The 23,124-nt window shown below is 40.8% G+C and overlaps 1 protein-coding gene across 11 annotated transcripts in view; it reads left to right on the top strand.

Annotated features, from left to right (window-relative positions):
- UBE2E2 (ubiquitin conjugating enzyme E2 E2) overlaps positions 1–23,124 on the top strand; it is a 369,862-nt gene that overhangs the window by 283,097 nt on the left and 63,641 nt on the right. Inside the window, exons 6-7 of one of the 11 annotated variants that reach the window (XM_049710135.1) lie at positions 12,360–12,398; positions 12,652–12,982. The exons of 7 other annotated variants lie outside the window; for them this stretch is intronic. In XM_049710135.1, the coding sequence (XP_049566092.1) occupies positions 12,360–12,398; positions 12,652–12,925 (313 nt within the window). In that variant the 3' untranslated portion in view covers positions 12,926–12,982. Of the gene's footprint in view, positions 1–2,690; positions 2,838–12,359; positions 12,399–12,651; positions 12,983–23,124 lie in introns of those variants that run through there. 3 more of the 11 variants (XM_049710131.1, XM_049710134.1, XM_033431976.2) reach the window with 3 other exon arrangements.

The following is a 23,124-nucleotide window of genomic DNA, read 5'->3' as shown; positions in this document are numbered from 1 at the left end:
TTCATGGATCAGAAGAATTAACATTGATAAAATGGCCATGCTACCCAAAGCCATCTACAGATTCAATGCAGCCCCCATCAGAATGTCAAAGGCATTCTTCAGAAAGAGAAGAAACGGTCCTAAAATTTGGGCAGAACCATGAAAGATCCTGAATAGCCAAGAAAGAATAAAACTGGAGATATCGTGCTCCTGGATTTCAAACTATACTACAAAACCATAGTAATAAAAACAGTACTGGTACAAAAATAAGCACATCTACCAGTGGAACAGAATAGACATCCCAAAACCATATGGTCAACTAATATTCAAACAAGGGATCCAAGAATGCTCAATGGGGAAAGGATAGCCTCTTCAACTAATGGTGCTGGGAAAACTAGAAACACACACAGAACGATGAAATTAGACCCCTGTCTCACACCACTCAGAAAAATCAACTCAAAATGGATCCAAGACTTCAACTTAAGACCTGATACCCTAAAACTTGTAGAAGAAAACATAGGGAAGAAGCTCATCCTTATTGGTCTTGGCAGTAATTTGGGAGACACAACACCAAAAGCACAAACAACAAAAATCAACAAATAGGGCCACATCAAACCCACAAGCTTCAGCACAGCAAAACAGACAAGTAACAAAATGAAAAGACAGCCTACCAAATGAAAGAATATTTCTGCAAAGCACATATGGGTAAGAGGTTAATGTCCAAAATATATAAAGAACTATCAATTCAATAACAACAACAACAAAAACCGATTGACAAATGGGCAGAAGAACTAAATAGACATTTCTCCAAAGAAGATACACAGATGGCCAACAGGCATGTGAAAAGATGCTCAACATCACCCATCGTCAGGGAGATGCAAGTCAAAACCACAGTGAACTATCACGTCACACCTGTCAGAAAGGATGTAAGCAAAAAAGACAAGAGGGCTTCCCCGGTGGCGCAGTGGTTGAGAGTCCGCCTGCCGATGCAGGGGACACGGGTTCGTGCCCCGGTCCGGGAAGATCCCACATGCCGCGGAGCGGCTAGGCCCGTGAGCCATGGCCGCTGAGCCTGCGCGTCCGGAGCCTGTGCTCCGCAACGGGAGAGGCCACAGTGGTGAGAGGCCCGCGTACCGCAAAAAAAAAAAAAAGACGAGACAAGGTGCTGGTGAGGATGTGGTGAAAAGGGGTCCCTATCTGGTGGGAATGCAGATAGGTCCACCCACTATGGAGGTTCCTCAAAAAATTTAAAAATGGATGTATTTACCATATAATCCAGCAATTCCACTTCTAAGTATACACCCAAAAGAAATGAAAACAGGAATTCAGTGCGATATATGCACCCTCATTTTTATCACAGCTTTATTGACAATAGCCAGGATACAGAAACAACCCAAATGCCCACCAATGGATGAATGGATAAAAAAGATGTGATACATATACACAACAGAATACTATTCATCTGTGAGAAAAGAAAATATCCTCCCGTTTGTGACAACATGGGTGGACCTTGAGAACATTGTGCTAAATGAGATAGAGAAAGACAAGTACTGAACGATAGCACTTATACGTGGAATCTAAAAAAAATTAAACGTGTGAAAAACAGTAAAACGGTGGTTACCAGAGAGGATGGGGCTGGGCAGCAGGGTAAGAGTAATGGTGTTTAAAGGTACAAACTTGTAATGAGTAGTAAATAAGCCATAGAGATGCACAGTATAATGAATAGAGACCAAATATTGTATTATAATTATACAACTGATAAATATAGCTACATTGGCAATCATGTTACAGTATACAAATTTATCAAAGTAACACATTTTACACCTTAAACTTATACAGTGTTGCGTGTCAAATTTATTCAAATAGGTAGGGAGATGAAGAGAGAGAGAGAGAGATGGATAGATGGGTATATACATACATAAATGGATGGATGGATGGATAGATAGATGCATAGATCGATAGATGATGGATGGATAGATGGATGGATAAAGTAACTACTTTTCTATGTGGAGACCCTGACCCTGGCCTGGCTGGTCTTCAGCGTTGCTCAGTTGAGCTGGCAGGAAACTGGGCTCTGCTCTGGCTCTGGAACTCCTCCAGGGACCTGCCAGGGACCAACTTCCTCTTCCTCTGCTGCCAAATTACCCATTCCCTGGAGGGACTCCTTTACTCCTTCCCTTCTCCCTCATCTCTGTCCTCAGCCTTTTCACAACGGTGTCGCCACAGACCTGAGCATCCTCAGGACTGTTAGCACTGAGCACCGCCTTGTGGTCTCGTGGCCCGTCTGGTACCACTGCCACTGCCCGACACACAAGCCAGCTGTCGTGTGTGCCCTGCTCTGGGCCCCGTCCCTGCTGAATGTTCTGGGGGGAACTGCTGGGGCTTCCTGTGTCGGGGTTCTGACCAGGTTTGGTGTCCGGTGCGTGATTTCGTCGCTGCCACGTGGCTGATTGTTGTACTGGTGGTTCTCTCCAGGTCCGGCCTGGCCCTGCTGTCGGGGTCCTCTGTAGCCCCCCGCAGATGCGGTGACCGGGCTCCACGTGGTCATTCCACTCACAAGGCTGATCTTTCTTCTCTCCCGCCTGCCCTTTGGCTGTGCCGGATTCCGAATGATTCCAATCTGCTCTCGTATTATCTCAGAAGGACCAGATGATCCTGTCTCTTAACAGCAGCACCAACCCCATCATTGGCTTTTTCTTTGGCTCCTTTAGGCACCCGAGGCATCAGAGACTCTCGGGTTGGTTCTCCAGGGGACTTTGGAGGACATAACTGGGGTGAGGAACAGTGGAGGAAGCCTTCCTCAGGAAACCGTGGAGATTTCAGGAAACAGGTTCGTGCGGTGATTCTGTATCAAGCAGGGTTCCGTCAGAGCAGTGGTACAGCTGGTTCTCCACATCCACGGAAATACTCCAGGATCTGCAGTCAGTTCAATCCACAGATGCAGAGCCCAGGGATGGGGAGGGCCAACTAGGAGGGGCTCGAGCATCCTCGGATTGTCAGGTACTCCGGGAGTTACTGGAACCCATGCCCTGTGGCTACCGAGGGAAGACTGCTTACTCATAGGAGAGTCCACGTACAATCGCGTAAGGAGATACATATGTATCTGTAGGACCCCACACAGTGGTAGGTTCTGGTTAAATTGTCTCTGGGAGGCTGCTGTCTGATGCTAGAGCTTGAAGTCTGCAGGGCAAGCCAGGAACATGAGCTAAAACCCACGAGAACCGTCGGGAACTCATGTCAGTCTCTCATCGCCTGCGGTTGTGATGATACAGGAGTTCTGCAGAAGAAGGTGGCTCCCGGCACCATCGAGGTAAATAAATACGCCCCCAGGCCCGGAGTCGGAGGAGCTGAAGGAGTGTCCCGGGGAGGGTGGAGCCCTACGCCAGTGAGATGAGCCTACAGAGAAGCAGCAACACCTATGAGCACCCTGATGCCCCGGCACCAGCCTTCCACACGTGGAAACCATCTCTCTGCTCCCTTCTTTCCAACCACCAACTCTTGCGCACAATGCCTCTTGGTGCCCACCTAACCAGACACAGGTATGGAAGGGAATTCTGCGCAGCGCAGTTCAGCCTAACCAGGTTGGCACTTTTCGGACTCATCGCCGTTTACCATTGTCAACTCGGCACCCATAAACACCTCATTAAACCCCACTTAAGCCAAACAAGATAATAAAGCAAAGTCAAGCTTCTCCCTAACCCTGGCACCTACACCACACACACCTGAAACGTAGCATTCATTTTCCTAAAAGAGGACACATCTTTTCATGTGCTATACACCATTTATATATCTTTTTTGAAATGTCTGTTCAAGCTCGCTATCCATTTTTATTGTTGTTTGTCTCTTTACATTGATTTGTTGGCACTCTTTATATATTTTAAATAAAAATCCTTTGTCAGATTTATGTAGTTCAAATATTTTTCCCCAGTCTGGGACTTGCCTCTTCATTTTTGAAATATCTTTTGGTGGGCAGAGGTTTTTGTTTTTTATGTACTCTGTCAAATTTTTTATTTTATGGTTAGTGCTTTATGCATTCTGAGAAACCTTTGACTACTCCCAAGGAAGCAAATATATTCTCCAATATTTTTTCGTTTTTTTTCTTTTTCTTTTCAAAAGAAAAAAGGCCTGCCTTTTATACTGACATTACAGCTTTTTGCCATTTTATTGTTAAAATGTCCTTTCTTTTATGAAATTACAGTCCTTGTAGATTGTAGATAGTAGATCCCCCTCCCACTCATCTGTTTATTTTCCAATTTTTTTTACAGTATCATAATTTTGGCTTTTACACTTAAATGTATGAGCCATTTCAAATAAATTTGTGTGCAAAATTTGAGGTAGGGGTCAAGGTTCCTTTTGCCCCATACAGTTATCTGGTTGTTCCAGCACTGCTTGTTGAAAAGGCATTCTTTCCCCCCATCACCCCCATTGAATTATTTAGCCCCTCTGTCAAAAACTAGCCTTTATAAGTATGGGACTGTTTCTGGACGTTCTGATCTGTTCTCTTAGTCTATTCCAGAAATCAGCAAACTGTAGCCTACGGGCCAAAGCCAGCTCGCTGCCTGCTTTTGTAAATAAACCTTCAGTGTAACATAGCCATGCCTGTTCATTTACATGTTGTCTGGGGCTGCCTTCCTGCTCCAGCACCGGGGTTGAGGAGTTGTAAACGAGACTATATGGCCTCAAAGACTAAAATATTTATTTTTTAGCCCTTTATAAAGCAAGTTGGCTGATCTCTAGTCTATTCTTAAACCAACACCCACCGTTCTGATGACTGTCGCTTTGCACTAAGTCTTCAAATCAGGTAGTATACGTCCTCTAACTTTGTTTTTATTTTTCAGGATTATTTTAGCTACCCAAGTCTTTTGCATTTGCCTAGAAATTTTGGAATAAACTTCTCAATTGCCGCAAAAAATCCTGATGGGATTTTGTTGAATCTATTAATTAATCGGGGGATAATTGACATATTAGAATAGTCTTTGAATTAAAAAAGTAAAAGAAGTCATTTCACAGGTCAATTTCATACTTAGTGCCGAAACAGCCTTGTATCCTCAGTATCATGACTGGGCTATTGCTTACATTTCATGAGTCAGTAATATGTCTTTTTAGTTCGTTCTCCTTTTTCATAAACCTTTTAAAAATGCTGTGCTATAGTTTAATGTTGTGAGAAATTTGAGAATCAATGTGGTGAATAAAAATAGAGCAAAACAGTGGTCATTGTCTTTCTGCTTTTAAAACAAGGTACATTGTATCCATCTGTGTGTGCAGCAGCTGCCCCAGCTACCACCAATATAAGAGTTACTGAAAGTAGGATTGGATTTCGTTTGTTTTGAGGGCAAGGAATACCAGCTTTATTTGTTCTAAACCAAATATGCCCATAAGCTAATAGGCAATCAGTCATTAGGCTGACAGGAAGTTCAATTTAGTCACATTTTGGGTGGATTGCTTTCTCCCTAGCTTTCCAGAATCTGATGCAGTTACAAACTTTGGAGAAAGACTTGGTTTTCCACTGTCTCCTCTGAAATGCTTATTGCCCAAGCCAACTTAATCTCTTCAGATTGGATCAACTCAACCACCGACACCTTTGCCCAACTCTGATGGAGCTGGTGTGTGATCAGCCCCTCTGATATCTACCATCCTCCCCCATCAGAGCCTGGCCATAGATATGGGGGCTTCGAATAAGGGTTTTGCTATGTCCCTCCATGCTCTGGAATTCCTTCTCTGTGGAGTGTGCCCGCCTTCCAGATGGGAGTCGGTGTTTGTGGATATTACTGTCAGCATATCTGGGAGAAGTGGGCAGGTCTACATCTCTTCACAAAGGTTGTTCTTCTACAGGGAGGTTAAATGAACAAAGGAAACTGGAGTGAGACCTTCGGATGTTTGGAGAACAAGGAGTTCTCTTGCCGTCACAGCCAGGGAAAGATGGCAACTCGTTTATCAGAGAGATTTTTCCAAGAAAAATTCACAGATCTAGACAAGTGACACCCTCTCCTCATGGGTTTTCTGAAAAGAAAAGGGTGGAGCTGCTTCAGGATGAAGTTTTCAGGATCCCAAACATCAAAGGATAGGGACCCACTAGTCCCAGAAAACAGCACTGGGAACTCTGAAACACTATGACCCATGGAAAGTTCAAGGACAGAAGGATGATGTTGAAGGAATAGTATGGTTCTGCGTGACTGCACCAGAAGCAACTTCGAATTGGACATTTTTCCAACCTTGTAGGAAAGAGCCCCTGATGGGACCAGATCAAGACATAGAACAGACACCCTGGGTTGATTAAATGTCTGTCAATTTTTAAACAAATCACATCCACTTGAGAAATGGGATGGGGAAATGGTATTCTACGTGTAAGAAAAAAACTGTAATCTCTACTTTATGTAAATGTGTTACTTTTGTTTGGATCGCTATAGTATGTTATTTTGTTCAAGTTTGGGTAGAGTGGGGAGGTCTGCGTTAATTTTTAGGACTTCCAGCCAAATATCACCCCATTATAGCAAATGATCACGTTTCCTTGATTTTTTTTTTTCCTTAGAGTTGAAACCGGATCTCTTGATGAGATAGCAGCCACTCAGAGATTTGCTCAAGCAGGTCCAAGGAAAATTAGGGAGAAAAGAATGTTCTCAGTTCCCAGTTGGTCAAGATCAAAAAGTCAGTATGTAATTATGACTTGTCACTGAGTTAGGGGAAAGATATGGTCAGCTGGCCCTTGGAGGTGTTATGCAGGTCTCACCCTGCAGAGCATAAGAAGAAACAAAGTCAGAAGTTAAAGCTTGTAAGTGAAATAGATTGAGAATCAGACAGTGACAGTGATTTATTCATACGGGTGTAGCTATTCTAAGCAATCGGATACATTCTTCTGATGGTATCAGTATATCGGGAGAAACTTGCCAGAATTTCTCAGAAGTTGGTTGCTTTTTAAAACGTCTACTTTAAGACTAATTTATAAAGCAGAGATTCATTGAGCCCTTACTACTTTCCAGGCCCTCCATATATAGACATGAGTAAGAGGCACCCCAGGAAGCACGGAGACAAGGAAGGAGAACAGTTAGGGGCTTTGTTTCCAATTCTGTTGACATTATGATGGTCGTGGAGCATGGGGTACTGGACATCATACTGTATTTTATACTAATGTTATACTGTACTTTTGCATTCATTATCCCACTTGGTCCTCTCACTTTGAGAGGCAGGTTTCATTATCACAGGAAGCTAAAATTGAGATTAAATTATGTGATTAGGATCACATAGCTAATAAGTGCCAGGGCCGGGATTCAAACTCCTGGCTTCCTGATTTCCAGTCCATCACTTTTCACACCTAAAGTAGCTGAGCTGTGCTGAGCTGTGATCTTGCTAAACACACAGTAATTCAGTTTATTGACAACAGCCCTACTTTCCATCACCCCATTGCATTCTTTTACGTAGTTAATGGAGAACATCCTTTTTGCCTTTCTTTCTCTGGAGAATTAGGTTAGATATGGGGTTTTGTTTTGGCATTTGCCAAGTTATAAACCTGTATACGTACTGTATATTTATGTTTCCTGTCTGCTTGGCTACCAACTTATTTTAAACTCTGTCCCTATAGATTATATAAAACAATAGTTTCTACAACAAGGTAATAATACACAAAGAAATGTGTTTATTTCCAGTTTTCTTCATTTCCACACTTTTTCTTATCTTCCTTCTTTCTCAATTTAAAACGTCACCTCTTCTTTAGTGGTTTGTCTTTAACCAGACTATTGCATTTTTTAAAAACAGTGTTAAATAGGTGATATGCATATACACAGTAAAAAGTTCAAACAGCACAAAAAGTGTGCAGTAAAACTGTCTTCCTCCCCATTGCCTGGCATTCATTCCCCTCCCAAAGACATCATTTTTTTTCTGCATTTGCTCATTTACCTTCAAGATTCTCCCCTATTCATATATGTAGATCAGCTCCATTATAATGATATGTTATTTCATTGAAGGAATGTTCATAGTCTACATAACAGGTTCCCTGCAATGGGCATATAGGTTATTTCCACTGTTTTCCCATCACAAATAAGGCTTCACGGACTATCTTTGTACTTGCTGTCTTTCTTGTGTAAATATAGCTGTAGGACAAATACCTAGAATTTCTAGATTGTTAGAACAAAGGATGTATGCATGTTCAATTGTAATAGATATTATCCTTCTTGCTCTCCAAAGAAGTTGTACCAAGGTTCTACTCCCAACTTAGGTGCGTCTGCCTTTTCCCTACATCCTTACCCAGGCAGTGTGGCACCACCAAATATTTGACCTTGACCAATCTAATAGATAAGGAAGAACGTTTAATTATAATTGCATTGCTCTTATTATGAATGAGAATAATACCCTTTCATGTGTCTGAAGGGGTTGGCCTTTTTCTTATTAAATAAGAAACCTTGGGCTTCCCTGGTGGCACAGTGGTTGAGAGTCCGCCTGCCAATGCAGGGGACGCGGGTTCGTGCCCCGGTCCGGGAAGATCCCACATGCCGCGGAGCGGCTGGGCCCGTGAGCCATGGCCGCTGAGCCTGCACGTCCGGAGCCTGTGCTCCGCAGGGGGAGAGGCCTCAACAGTGAGAGGCCCGCGTACCGCAAAAAAAAAAAAAAATGGAACCTTATAGGAACCTATGCTTTTGGGAGTTCAGATGATAGTTAGCATTTTTTAGCAATAAATTATTTATAATTAAGGTATGTTCCTTGTTTTTGTAGACATAGTGCTATTGCACACTGAATAGACTACAGTATAGTATAAACATAACTTTTATGTGCACTGGGAAGCCAAAAAATTCATGTGACTCACTCTGTTGTGATGTTTGCTTTATTATGGTGTCTGGAACCGAACGCACAATATTTCCGAGGTGTACCTGTATAAAAATCAGGGCAATCGCATTAAGTTTGCTCACAAAAATATTCGAAAGCATCTTCTTAAAGCAGTACGTAAAACTTCAGTTCGTGAGATTACTTCCATGAAATTGCATTATCACCGTGGACCAAATCTGTAAGACAAATTGTTGAAGGGGAGATACGTTTTTACCTTCCTCCGTTTCTAGAGGAAGAAAAGCTAAATAACTATAGCAGTAGAATCTTACACTGCAGTATCTCTAACCAAAAATATCTTGTTCCTCCACTAAGCTAGGTATAAAATAAGTAAATGTGTATTATAACAGTCAACAGTGCTTGAGAAAATACTCCTCCTGCATTATAACAAAGAACTGAAGAGTTCACTTAAAAATTTTGATAGTGAAAATGTGATAATAATTAGAAATTTGGATAAAACGTGAAATTTACTCTTGTATCCTCTCTTTTTAACCTCTTTCATGAATTGATTCTTGTGGTCAGTGAGGAATAGAATTACTCCTAACCAGGCCAAAAATATCCCACCATGTGACTATAAAGTATAATACAGGTTTTAAGTACCTATCTGAGAAATAAATTGTCTTAATTTAATGTTTTACCACATCTTAGAAGGTAAATCCATCCATCAGTTGGAGTCATGGGACCTCTGATGACATGTGTCTTTGGAAACCTCAGAATTTGTCAGCGAGGCTGATGTAACCACCTTGCTGTGGTGAGATGTTCTTACCACTAACAGGAGGCCGATTGCTTTGTCCTTTTAACCTACACATCACTAAAACAGGGAGAAAAATAATGAAAACCTGACTCAAATAGGCTTTTAAAGAAAAGTAAATTCTAATATTGTCATGACAAAAATATATGAATCTTGTTACGAAGGGAAAAAAAGGCAGTTTGTTAGTCATTTTTACGTAGACATCTCCTATTTTTTAATTCTTCGTACTGTTTATTTGAAGTAGACACAAGGTAATAATATGTGTCAGACTTCTGGAATGTCTTTCAGTTCTGTTTTCTAATTTGAAGAATTTATTCTTAATCCTAACTCTACAATTAATATTTAGACTGTTACAGTCTCTACTGATGAAAATATTAATCACAAGACTTTGAAATTTGCCCTAAATCAAAATTTGAGTAACAACACATTCCCCTTTATCAACTTTACACATCTATCAGGTGATACCCGCCCCTACTACAAGGCTCTGTAAACCTAACTGTTGGCATATCAGAAGTTCTCACTCAGTTGTCATTTTTAATTATGGTTATGTATGGCCTTTTAAAATGTAAATATTCTATATTTTCATTTCATTTGCTTACTGAATAAATACATGTTGACATCCTACACGCCCCTGTATAGGATAAAAATCAGTATCAGATAAAATCCTTGTGCTTAAGGACCTTATATAAATTTGTTCCCTTTGTAGATAAACATTCATTGTTAGGCCATCTACCAAAATTCATTTCTAAAAGCTTTGTTTAGCTATGCATAGTACAGCTATCAGTTTTGTTAAATGAAGTTGGCACTGTTTATAAGAAAGCCACATATATGCGGTGCCGTTGTTTGCTTTTAAAAGGTAATATTTGTTATGTCACAGAGGCCAGTTTTCTACAGTACAGAGTTGAATGTTGCAAATTATAGGGACAGGGCCTCGAGGTTTTTTTTTTTTTTTTAATATTTATTTATTTAAATATTTATTTGGCTGCGCCAGGTCTTAGTTGCACCATTCAGACTTCTCAGTTGCGGCACACACGCGGGATCTGGTTCCCTGACCAGGGATCGAACCCCGGCCCCCTGCATTGGGAGCGCAGGGTCTTAACCGCTGGACCACCAGGGAAGTCCCTCGAGTTTTTATTTAAGATACTACTTCAGAATTTTTTCCAGGGATAGGAGATTCAGGCAGCTGGAATAGAACATTAGAAAATGGGAGGGTATTTTTCACACACAATTCTGAATCATTGCTATTTGACTTCATTTTTGTTGCTGTTATCTCTTCTAGCAGATAGATTTCCACACGGCCTTAGGGAAAATTAACCTGTTGGTTGATTTTAAATTAAGGTACAATTTATTTTTTTATTGAAGTATAGTTGATTTACAATGTTGTGTTCATTACTGCTGTGCAGCAAAGTGATTCAGTTATATATATATATATATATATATATATATATATTCTTTTTTTGTCTTCTTTTCCATTATGGTTTATCATAGGATATTGAATATAGTTCCCTGTGCTATACAGTAGGACCTTGTTGTTTATCCATTCTATATATAATAGTTTGCATCTGCTAATCCCAAACTCCCACTTCACCCCTCCCCCAATCCCCTCCCCCTTGGCAACCACCAGTCTGTTCTCTATGTCTGTGAAAACTAAAAATAGAATTACCATATGATCCAGCAATCCCACTCCTGGGCATATATCCAGACGAAACTATAATTCAAAAAGATACATACACTCCTGTGTTCATAGCAGCACTGTTCACAGTAGCCAAAACATGGAAACAACCTAAATGTCCATCAGCAGATGAATGGATAAAGAAGATGTGGTACATATATACAACGGAATATTACTCAGCTATAAAAAAAGAATGAAATAATGCCATCTGCAGCAACATGGATGGACCTAGAGATTATCATGCTGAATGAAATAAATCAGAGAACGTCAAATACCATATGATAGAGCTTATATGTGGAATCTAAAATGTGACACAAAGGAACCTATCTATGAAACGTGTTGGCTTTTTTAGGGAAGTCATCTTACAGAGAATACCAGAGGGAAAAAGACAAACCCAGAGCAACAGGCTTCAGAAGCCCTGAGGTGTGAAGCTAGAAGATAACCCAGGAGGTAGAACTAAAGAGTGAAGGAACAGTGTCAGGAATCACAGATTGTAGCAAAGACTAGACTGTAGACAGGGGAAAAACAGGAGTGGGACAGAGGAGAAGGGGAGAGATTGCCTGCATCAAAGAAAAATAGGCATGAAAATTTTAAAAGGAAACAAACCCGTGTAATTTTCATTAGATAGAAATAAAATGTAAGGAATCCCTCATAATACAAACCATTCCTTCAGTAAAACTTACAAGTAGTTCTTGAATGCTTGCCAGAAGAGCTGTGTTGCTGGTAGCCCTGCAGTTCTTGATATTTTTTTTTTTTAGGGGGGAGGGGGTGAGGAGGGAAACAAATATCCATCCTTCTGAGGATGCCTCAACCCAGGGGTCACTCAGAGGAAGAATTCTTGGCGCAGGAAGTTGGGGTGAGCAGATGCAAACTATTATATATGGAACGGATAAACAACAAGGTCCTACTGTGTAGCACAGGGAACTGTATTCAGTATCCTGGGATAAACCATAATGGAAAAGAATCTAAAAAAAGAATGTATGTGTATGTATAACTGAATCACTTTGCTGTACAACAGAAATTAACACAACATTGTAAATCAAGTATAGTTCAATTGAAAAAAATGTAAAAATTTTAAAAAAAGAATGGTTAACCCTGAGCTATGAGATATGTACCATCTTTCTTTTCCTGTGTCTGTCTCAGCAGGAGGCCTCTAGCGGGTGATGAAGGCCGTGATCAGAAATGGTTTTGCAGCTGTTTCTGGTGGTTCTTTGCCTGCGGTGCTTGGTCCCTCCTTTCCTAAGGACCTGCTTCAGATTGTGGCCCGAGCTGCCCACCTTTCCTCCCTTCCCACCTCTTCTTTTTTGTCACCTATATCTATTTCTCTCTTGATTTGGTCAGCTGTTCAGACAGTATACCAAAAACAGCTTCCACACTGCTGATCATAGAAAAGCCATTTTATGAACTTAGGAATAAGTCAGTGTCATCAACTGTAAAGGATTCGTTCCACACGGGGCAAGTTTAAGAAGAAATGCTGTTGTAACAACCCTATTACAAATTCTCCAATCCCCTGTCGTCATGGCGCTCCTCTGATCAAAACCCACAGAAGAGGCCAGCTCCCTATTTTATCTCTGAACACGCAGCTCCCCCGTCCTTCCAAACAGACCTCAGTCATATTTTACTTTTCAGGCAAGTTACCTGGTACAGTATCACAAGTATCAGGCCCCTTCGTTACATCTGTTCCCCACAGATGCTTGAAGAATACTCACTAGGATATTCTAAATGGTGAGATTTAAATTATTCAAAAATTAGATAACTCTAAGTGACAATTTTCAAGTCATATTAAAACATTTGTTTATCTTTTGTTGACTGTCTTAGTTTTTCTTGCCTTCAGTAATCTCACAGAGATGACAGGTCAGTTTGCAGAATAAGAGCAGTCAACGATAATAGCATCGCTTTTCTTCTCTTTGCTGAAAGCACTTTACATGAATTCTCATTTTACCAGAACTTGATCCGAAAAAGCTATTGAAACCGTGTATCATTAGCTTTTCCGTCTAAAGTCAGACCGTTGAGATTTAGAATTCATGTAAATTTCTTTATCCTCTTCCTGTTTTCTTCTGTTATTTTCAAAAAACTCTTAGGGGTGTGGGTTGTTTTCTTGTGTGTGGTTGTTTTGGTTTGTTTTCATCTGTTTCCTATTTCCTTCCTCCTTGTAACTTCTTTACTTTCTCTTGGAATTGCCTCAGCGACGAGCATTTGAGTTCCTCCGAAGCTGTGTCTCAGTTTCTTTATCTGTAAAATGAGACTAATACTAATACCTGCCTCACAGGTTGATTATGTAATCAACACACATCCGTTAGAACGGTACCTGGCACATTGTTAGCTGTTTCTAATTCATTATTCTTAGTAGTTGTAGTTATCATTTTCCGTGATATACGTGACATACTTTTTAATTTCATGGTACAAACATAGGGAACCAGTTACCGCCCCCCCCCCCCAGTACACACGCAAAGTTCAGGAACTTCTGTGGTATTTATGAACACTGGCATTTTCAAAGGACGTCTCGTGTGTGTCATGTAGCACTCACTGAGATTGTGGGCATTCAGCCAGCTCTATAATTGCTGTTAATTTACTGTATCATTAACAGAATTAGTCATTGTTTCATTTTAGACTGTTAAAATATAGTTTACTTCTAGACTGTTGTGGGCTATATGAAAAACCAAATTGCCCCTTCCAGCTAGCGATGATGAATACTTTGTATTGTGTTGTATGGATGCTGAATTATTAATCTCTTAAAATGAATAACTGCCGCTTCGTATGTCTACAAACATGAAATTGATCACTTCTGCTCCAGAGGATAAAGGAGGTCTGTATATTACTTCCAGTTTTACCCTTAGCAAATCTGTAAGTAGGCTACATCTCATAGAATTGCCTCAGGTAATGGGAGTCCTGTAAAAATGTAAACAAAATAAAAAAGAGGGCATTCTCCTCATGTTTATGTTCGTGTCACTGTCTTTAATTGAACAGCAGCTGTCATATAGTTGGTCATCTGTTACGCACTTTACACGGACCCCGTTAAGTATCTCAGCTGTTAATGCTTCGTAATGAATTGTCGTTATGTAGAGACACGTTTGCAGTCTTAAAGCAGAAATGAATCATGTTGTCTTCCAAGTGTCGGTTCGGGTCACCGTCGCCCCCACACGATGGTTGGAGGTTCAGTGTCCCCAGGAATAGCAGCCTGTGGGATTTAGGCTAGACAGCAGGAGGACTTCCCACCAGCAGGCTGCTGGAAAGCCCGCTGGGACTGAGAAGACACCGGCACAGCCCTCAGCGTGGTGCCTGGCACACTCAGCGCCCCGACGGGACACAGCTTTTCCCCGAAGAGGATCTCCTTAGGCTTGGCCACGTTCTCCCCATCAAAAGAGTTCGGGACTACCAGTGGACAGCAACACGTGCTTTAATTGACATTAAAAAGCATACGGTAGCACATCAAGAAAAAAAGAGGTGGGAGGTGATGCCTCTTAAGGGAGTATTCAACTCAGAGAGCTTTGGGGTCTGCTTTTGATGGACTCTCAGGCATTGGTTGAGTATCTACTGTGTCTGTGTGCTCAGTGAATGAAAACAGTGGGAACGTTTAAGTGATACTTTGGGCCGACGTTTCTGTTTAGACACCAGATCATCTTCATTTCCCCCTCAACTGTTTGGGATTCAGCAGTTTTGGAATCCATATATGACTATATGACTGGAAAATTTGTCCAAGCCATGAAAACCCATTTGTAGAAAACTCAAACAGTCAGATTTTTAAGAAATTTCTTAATTGTTTGAAAGTACTGTATTTCTCTTTTCAGTGAACTTTAAAAGACTGTTAAAATCCGAGTCTTCAAATGGTAAAGTTGTATGTACTCCTAGGAATGTCCTACTCCTAGAGCATTGTTAAATTTCTGTATTTTCCTTTTTTTTTTAACTGATTTGAGGGAGGAGACTTCTATATGCATGCCAAACAAGAATTGACTGAGCTGATCTCAGGCTACTGTGTCTTTAGCAGATAGTATCCTGTTCAAAATAAAATAATTGAGACACTAAATATAAGAGATTTTTCCTTTAGACTTTTAAAAAAAATTTTTTACAGTAGTAAAAGTCACATAATATAAAACATACCGTTTTAACCATATTTAACTGTACAGTTCAGTGGCACTAAGTACATCCACATTGTACATTCACAACTCTCAGCATCATCCGTCTCCTGAATTTTTCACCCTCCTGAACTGAAACTCCATCGCCATTAAATAAAGGTTTGACTGTAAGTCAACTCTTCCTAAGCGGTGACTTTACTGCTTTACATTTTGGCACGTATAATACAATCTGCGCTCACACTAGTGCTGTTCTTGAAACCCATGAAGAAGTAAATGCAAAACACTCCACCAACCAAGGCGCATGGGATTTCTACAGAAAAATAAATAATGTACACGGAGGATGAACTCACACTCAACAGTTACAATCCACACTCTGATACAATCCTGCCATAAAGGAGAATCTGCTGGAGACCATTACTGAAACCTGAGACAGTGGAACGAGTCAAAAGAGACAAGATAATTGTTTAAGGAGTACAAGACGGAAAAGAAAGCACAGTGAAAGAACACGTCACTGATAAAAAAGAACACACAAATGTGGAAAACCAAATTGCGCCTCATTCACTATAGGTATGTTCCTGAAGCATTCTACACATTGAATTTTTATAAGAAGGAGTCTAATGATTGGTCCTTAAGTCATTGCAAGCATCGTGCCTTGCAGGAGGTAGGAGTCATCCATTGCTGTGTGGTGAGAAATTGGGAATTGAATACGGTGTCCCAACTCCCAATAGATTTGCTGCTCAGGATGGGGGAAAGTTTCTAGTTGCATCTTTTTCTACATATATACTTCCAAGGAACTGAGAAAGACCTTTTTAAACTTCAGTGTCTATGGTATAAAGTGTTTTTATTTTTAATCATTTAAATTGTGCTTGAAGCTTTTCCAGCGTAGCTCTGGCCCGCAGCCAGATGGAGCGTGCTCTGTGGTCTCAGTCACAGCAGGGCGGGGATCATGTTCACACATCGTGGTTTCTAGGTGATGTTTCATTTTCATTCCCTTACTGCCAGTTATTCAAGGTGAAATCTACTTCCAGTTTTTTGTTTTTTGTTTCAGTTCAGGGAGGGTTTTTGTTTTGTTTTGCTGATGTGTATTTCTTAGTGTGTCTTTACGATTTGTGATTCCCCTCCCTCAGAATGGATTTTTCCAGTTTTTATTTTGCCGCTAATACTTTAAAATAATCTTAGGATGTGTTCATTGTTGGGACAGTGCTCTTAAGTCGGTTTTAAGAAAAGAGCACTTGAGATCTCTAGGAGGGTGGTAAGACTAACATTTTTAAATGTGCACTAAAAACTGTTCAGATAAAGAGTTTCATAGTGAGTCTGTGGCCAAGATCCACTTGAATGATGGTAACCCTGCTATTTTGGGGCCTTTGTTACATGATTCACTGATTTATGGCAGAGGGGCTCCAAATATTTCCTCTCTGGGTCTCCATGGAAAGTCTTTTTAAGAGGAACGTATTTCTCACTGATCTCATACTTCCTCAGTAAAATCGCAGTGCCATTTATCTCCTGATCAAAACATTTTTTTGAAAACTGGAAGCTATGTTAAAAATAGAGGTTATTACTGAAATCTTATTTGAATTGATTATTTTTACTGTCCTTATCAGCTTTCCGGCTTTGAGGCGTTTATTTGCTTTACGACATTTTTCTAAATTATGTGTAGACTCCGTTGGACAGAAATACTTTCTTAAAATATTTTCTTCTCTATCTCTATTCGTACCCTACATGACCTCTCTCTCCGTTCAGAGCAGCTTTCTGTCTGTGGATGGCACGTTATCTCTGCTCTAGAGCAGGGGCATGGGAGAAAGAAAGCATGTTTAAAGTTCAGGTGACGGGGAATTATTGCATGAACACGTGCATCCTGCAATGATCTTGTAGAACTAGGAGAGGTGAAGGAGGGAGAGAGGATTCACACTGCTCCAGCTCCTGCTGGGGGCCAGGCCTGGTGTTAAGGGTTACCTTGTAGTACAGTCATCACAGCCCCTATGGGGATAGCTGTTGTTTCCCCATTTTTGCACGTGAGGAACCTGAATCCCAGAGATGCTACGTTGATCTGTCCAAAGTCAGGATTCCAGCCCAAGTCCAGCTACTCCCAAAACCATATATTCTTTTTACAGTACAGCTCCTGGATCTTGGTACTAGAATGGGCCTTAGAAATCGTCTAGTTTAAGTCTCTCACTTTGTCAGGAAATAGAGGCTCAGAGTAGCAAGCAACTTACGCGAGATCATTCGCTACCTAGTAGCATTCTTCTGTGCTGTAGTCAACACAAAGAATCTTATTACCTGTTTCTAAAATTACTTTTGTAATAAATCCCAGTCTCCTCATCTTTTATTTTTTTTGTCTGACTTCAGATCCTATTTTTTTAATATACAGTTTTTAAAGGTCACACTCCATTTACAGTTATTACATATGTTGGCTATGTTCCCCGTGTTGTACAGTACATCCTTGCGGCCTGTCTTACACCCAAAATAGCTTGTACCTCCCCCTCCCCTGCCCCAAGTTGCCTCTCCCCACTGGTAACCACTAGTTTGTTCTCTATAGAGGTGATTCTGTGAAGGATGGAAGTAACAGAGCTTTTAAGGTACCTTTTTTAGATAAAGGAAGGAGGCAACTGGAAACTATATACACAAACATGTGTTTTTTTTTTCCTGTAGCTGCTGTACCAAATTAACTCAAACTTTGTGGCTTAAAACAACTGCAGTTTCTTTCTTACAGTTCTGGAAGTCAGAAAACTAAAATTAGGGTGTCAGCAGGGCTGCATTCGCTCTGGAGGTTTCAGGGGGAATCTGTTTCCTTGCATTTTCCAGCTTCTAGAGACCAAGGGCATCCCTTAGCTCATCCCTTAGGCCTCTTCCCTCACATCACTCCGATGCCTTCCTTCTGTCATCACATCCCCTACTGATCTTCCTGCCTCCCTCTTATAAAGCTGTTTTGATGATATCAAGCCCACCAGACAATCCAGGGCAATCCCCCCTTCTCAAGGTAACTTAATCACACCTGCAAAGTCCCTTGTAAAGTAGCGTATTCACAGGTTCCAGGGGTTAGTACAGGGACATCCTCGGGGGGATAGGGCTTTATTCTGTCCAGCACACACACACTCACACACACACATACACGCGTGCACACACACACATATGCCTGTGTGGGTATTTATGTATCACACATAAATTAAGACCCCTCTCATCCAGAATTATCTGGGAATTAGCCGTTCTGGATAAATTAGTTTTCTGGATCACTATATGCAAATCACGTTTTAAAACTTTCTTAGTATATGGAAAATGTCTGAAATGTGCTGTCTTCCTGTCTTTGAAAATGGGATCCTCTGTAATTTTCCCTCTCCTTGAGGAATTGAGGGCTACCATTGTAAAACATCAATATTGAGCTGAGCTTCAAATACAGCGGTAAATGCAAGGGCAGGAACAACCCTGTGATACTTTGGGGAGGACTAGAAGATCCGCAAGGCCATAAAAAACACTGACTTGGCTTGGCGTGAGGTTACGGCTGTCACCGTGAATGGGGTTTGGAAGAACCTTTGCCCACAGTTTGTTCACGCTTTTCGTGGATTTGAGAAGGTGAATGAGGAGTCCAAAGAGGTCATCAGCAGCGTAGTGACCCTCAGCGAGAAGCCGGAGCCAGATCTGCAAGGGGACGACTTCATGGAACTCCTTACCGTGCAACACGAGGGGCTTACTAATGCAGACCTGATGGAATTGGATCTTCATCCAGCGAAAGGATGAAGAGAGACGAGGAAGAAGTAACTGAAGAACCGAAGGGATTCACAACGCAGGAAACGGCAGGGGGTTTTCTTTATCTGAGGCGGCGCTGTTAGTTTTTGAGGCACAGGACCTGAATGTAGAACGGTACACAAAGGCTGCAGCAGCCGCTCAGAGTGCAACCCAGTGCTACCGTGTCATCTATGACGAGAAAAAAAGAGCTACTACCCAGGCATCGCTGGATCGATTTTTCAAGAGGGTGGATAGAATTGAATCCAGCAAGGAACCAGATCCTGCGCCATCAGCGTCAGGCGTGAGTGACACTGCAGGTTGCCCTCTGTCCCCTATTGCTGACGATCCTTCAGCTCTGCCATCTCCCACCTCCCCTCCCTCCTCCAGTCAGTAACTCTTCCTGCCTGTTCCCTCGATGCCAGCCCCTGTGTGCCAGCTGCTGTACTGCACTACTGTTCTTTCCAAGGTACTGCACTGTAAGATTTAAAATGTTTTCTTTATTTTTTGTGTTTGTGTTTTATGTATTATTTGTTTGAAAAGTATTACAGCCTATTACAGTACAGTACTATGTAGCCAATTGTGTTAGTGGGGTACCTAAGCTAACTTTATTGGATCTCCCAACACATTCCGTTTGTATGTAAGGGACTTACTGTAATTAGAAATTGGCAGAAAACGTACACATCCTCTCTCATGGAAGAGAGTATCCAGATAACAATTAATCACATGAAAACGTGTTCAACATCATTGGCAGCTAAGGAAATGCAAATTAAAGCCTCAATGAGGTATCACTGAACCCTAGCGAAATGGCTAAAATAAAGCATGTTGATAGCACTAAATGCCGGTGAGGATGCAGAGAGACTGGATCACTCCGCTGGCGAGCATGTAAAATGGTACATCTGCTCCGGAAAGCAGTCTGGCAGCTTCTTATAACGCTACATATGAGCTCACCGTACATCCCAACAATTGCACTCTTGGACATTTGCCCCAGAGAAATAAAAACTTACGTTCACACAAACACAGAGAAACGTTCATACCAGCTTGATTTGTAATAACTAAAAATGGGAAGCAATCCATTGTCCTTCAGTGGGTAAATGGTTAAACAAACTGGTACATCCATATCGTGGATTACTACTCAGCAGTAAAACAGCGAAGTCTTGATACATGCAACGACTTAGCCGGATCACAAGAGTATTGTGCAGAGTGAAAAGCATCCAGTTTCAAAAAGTTACATCCTGTATGATTTCAATTATATAGCCTTCTTGAAATGACAGAATTATAGAGAGAGGAACAGAGTTGTGTTTGTTGGGAATTCAGAAGTGGGGGGAGGACTGTGGCTAGTGAAGGGTCTCACAAAGGATGTTTGTGATGGACTGTTCTGTGTCTCGACAGCGGTGGTGCGCACACAAATCTACCCGTGATACAATTGCATAGGAACACATATATCCATCAGTGCATGGATCCATCCTCTGTGTCGGTATCACTCTCCTGTGATATTGGGGGAAAGTGGGGGAAGGATGTAGGTGATCTGTCTGTATTCTTTCCTACAACCGCATGTGAATCTGTACTTAGCTCAGAATTAAAAGTTTTTTAAAAAAATAAAAGAACAGGCATTGAGGCTGAACGGGAGAGCATGGACTTTTGGATCAACAAGGTTGTGTTCAAATTCCGGCTCCACCACTTACAAGCTGTGGGACCATGAGCCAGTTCTTAACCTCTCTGTGCCACAGTTTCTTCATTTTTTTTTTACCACAATAAGTTTAGTGAACATTCATTATCTCATATAGATCCAAAGTTAAAGAAATAGGGGAAAATAATTTTATTTTAAAAATGTATTTTTATTTTCATAAACCCTTAGGATTTGCTCTCTGAACCACTTTCATACATAACGAACAGCAGTGTTTACCATATTGTACATTATGTCCTTAGTGCTTATGTATCTTACTGGGAGTGTGTGTCTTTTTTTTTTTTTTTTTTTTTTTAATTTTTTTTGGCTGCCTTGGGTCTTCGTTGCTGCGTGCTGGCTTTCTCTAGTTGTGGCGAGTGGGGGCTACTCTTCGTTGCGGTGCGCGGGCTTCTCATTGCAGTGGCTTCTCGTTGTGGAGCATGGGCTCTAGGCACATGGGCTTCAGTAGTTGTGGCACGCGGGCTCAGTAGTTGTGGCACGTGGGCTCAGTAGTTGTGGCTTGCGGGCTCTAGAGCGCAGGCTCAGTAGTTGTGGCGCATGGGCTTAGTTGCTCCGCGGCAATGTGGGATCTTCCCGCACCAGGGCTCGAACCCGTGTCCCCTGCATTGGCAGGCGGATTCTTAACCACTGTGCAACCAGGGAAGTCCCTGGAAGTGTGTATCTTTTGACTGCCTTCATCCAGTTCCCCCTCTGCCCACAAATCTGATCCTTTTTCTGTGAGTTTGTTTTTGAAGTATAGTTGACCTACAACACTGTCTTAGTTCCTAATACACAATATAGTGATTCAGTATTTCTGTACATTTCAAAATGATCCCCACAATCAGTGTAGTTACAATATGTCACCATACAGAGGATATTACATTATGATTGACTATATTCCCCACACTCTACATTTCATACCTGTGACTCATTTATCTTGTAATTGCAAGTTTATCATGTACCTTTAATCTCCTTCACCAATTTCTCTCCTCTCCCCACCAACCTCCCTTCTGGCAACCACCTGTTTGTTCTCTTATATGTGACTGCTTCTGCTAAGTTTGTTCATTTGTTTTGTTTTTTAGATTCCACATGTAAGTGAAATCATACAGTATTTATCTTTCTCTGTCTGATTGATTTCACTTAGCATTATACCCTCTAGGTCCATCCATATTGTTGCAAATGGCAAGATTTCATTCGTTTTTATGGCTGAGTAATATTCCAGTGTGTGTGTGTGTACACTACATCTTTATTCATTCATTTATCGATGAACACTTACGTTGCTTCCGTATCTTCTATTGTAAATAATACTGCCATGAGCATAGGAGTGCATATATCTTTTCAAATTAGTGTTTTCATCTTCTTCAGATAAATGCCCAGGAGTGGAATTGCTGGATCATATCATAGGAATATAAATTGGTGCAGCAACGATGGAAAACAGCATGGAGATTCCTCAGTTTCTTTATTTAATAAAATTTTTTTGTTTTATTGAGATATAATTGACATATAACATTGTATTAATTTTAGGTGTACAACACACTCATTTGATATATGTATATATTTTGAAATAAGTACCACAGTAAGTTTAGTTAGCATCTACCAACCTCACATACTTACAGCTTCTTTTTAAAGTGAGTACAATAATAATACTTCCCTCCTTTACTCATTTTGATGATTAACTGGCTCAGAGTAGTCTGAGCTAGGTTTTTCTCTTTTTTTACATTTTATTGGAGTATAGTTGATTTACAGTAGTTGTGTTAGTTTCAGGTGTACAGCAAAGTGATTCAGTTATACATATATATACATATATCCATTCTTTTCCCATATAGGTTATTACAGAGTATTGAGTAGAGTTCCCTGTGCTATACAGTAGGAGTTTGAGATTAACATACACACATTACTATATAAAATAGGTAACCAACAAGGATCTACTGTATAGCACAGGAAACTCTACTCAGATAGGTTTTAAAAATATGGTATTATAGACAAAAGCCACTCATCACGTACACTGGATCATAAAAGTATTTTGTCTTTTCATCTAGCACTTAAATAGCTAGGTACTCTCACTTCTCTGCAGAATTTTAATATCACAGGTATTCTCTATTTTATTCACTTCTGCCCATTCCTCTCTACTTTGATGGGATTTACTCTATTCTTTTTTTTTCCTTTGGGCACAACTCAGGAAACTTCTTCCTTTTTAATATATGCATTTGAAACTGTAGATTTCTCTTTCATTAACTGTTTTAGGCAAATCACAGATTTTGGTATTGGCAACCCAACATTTTCACTGTCACTCGGTTATAAACATAGCTGATTTTTTTTCTTTGATCCAAGAATTATTTGAAAATGTATTTTTCAGTTTGCAGACGTATGAAGGGGGACCTTAATGGTCTTAATAATTTTTGGAAATACGTTAAGCTTTCTTTGTGGCTTAGCATGTGATCAGTTTTTATAAATG

Source organism: Orcinus orca, chromosome 5, assembly GCF_937001465.1.
Source record: "Orcinus orca chromosome 5, mOrcOrc1.1, whole genome shotgun sequence".
Lineage (NCBI taxonomy): Eukaryota > Metazoa > Chordata > Mammalia > Artiodactyla > Delphinidae > Orcinus > Orcinus orca.
This window is presented reverse-complemented; position numbering and strand designations above follow the sequence as displayed.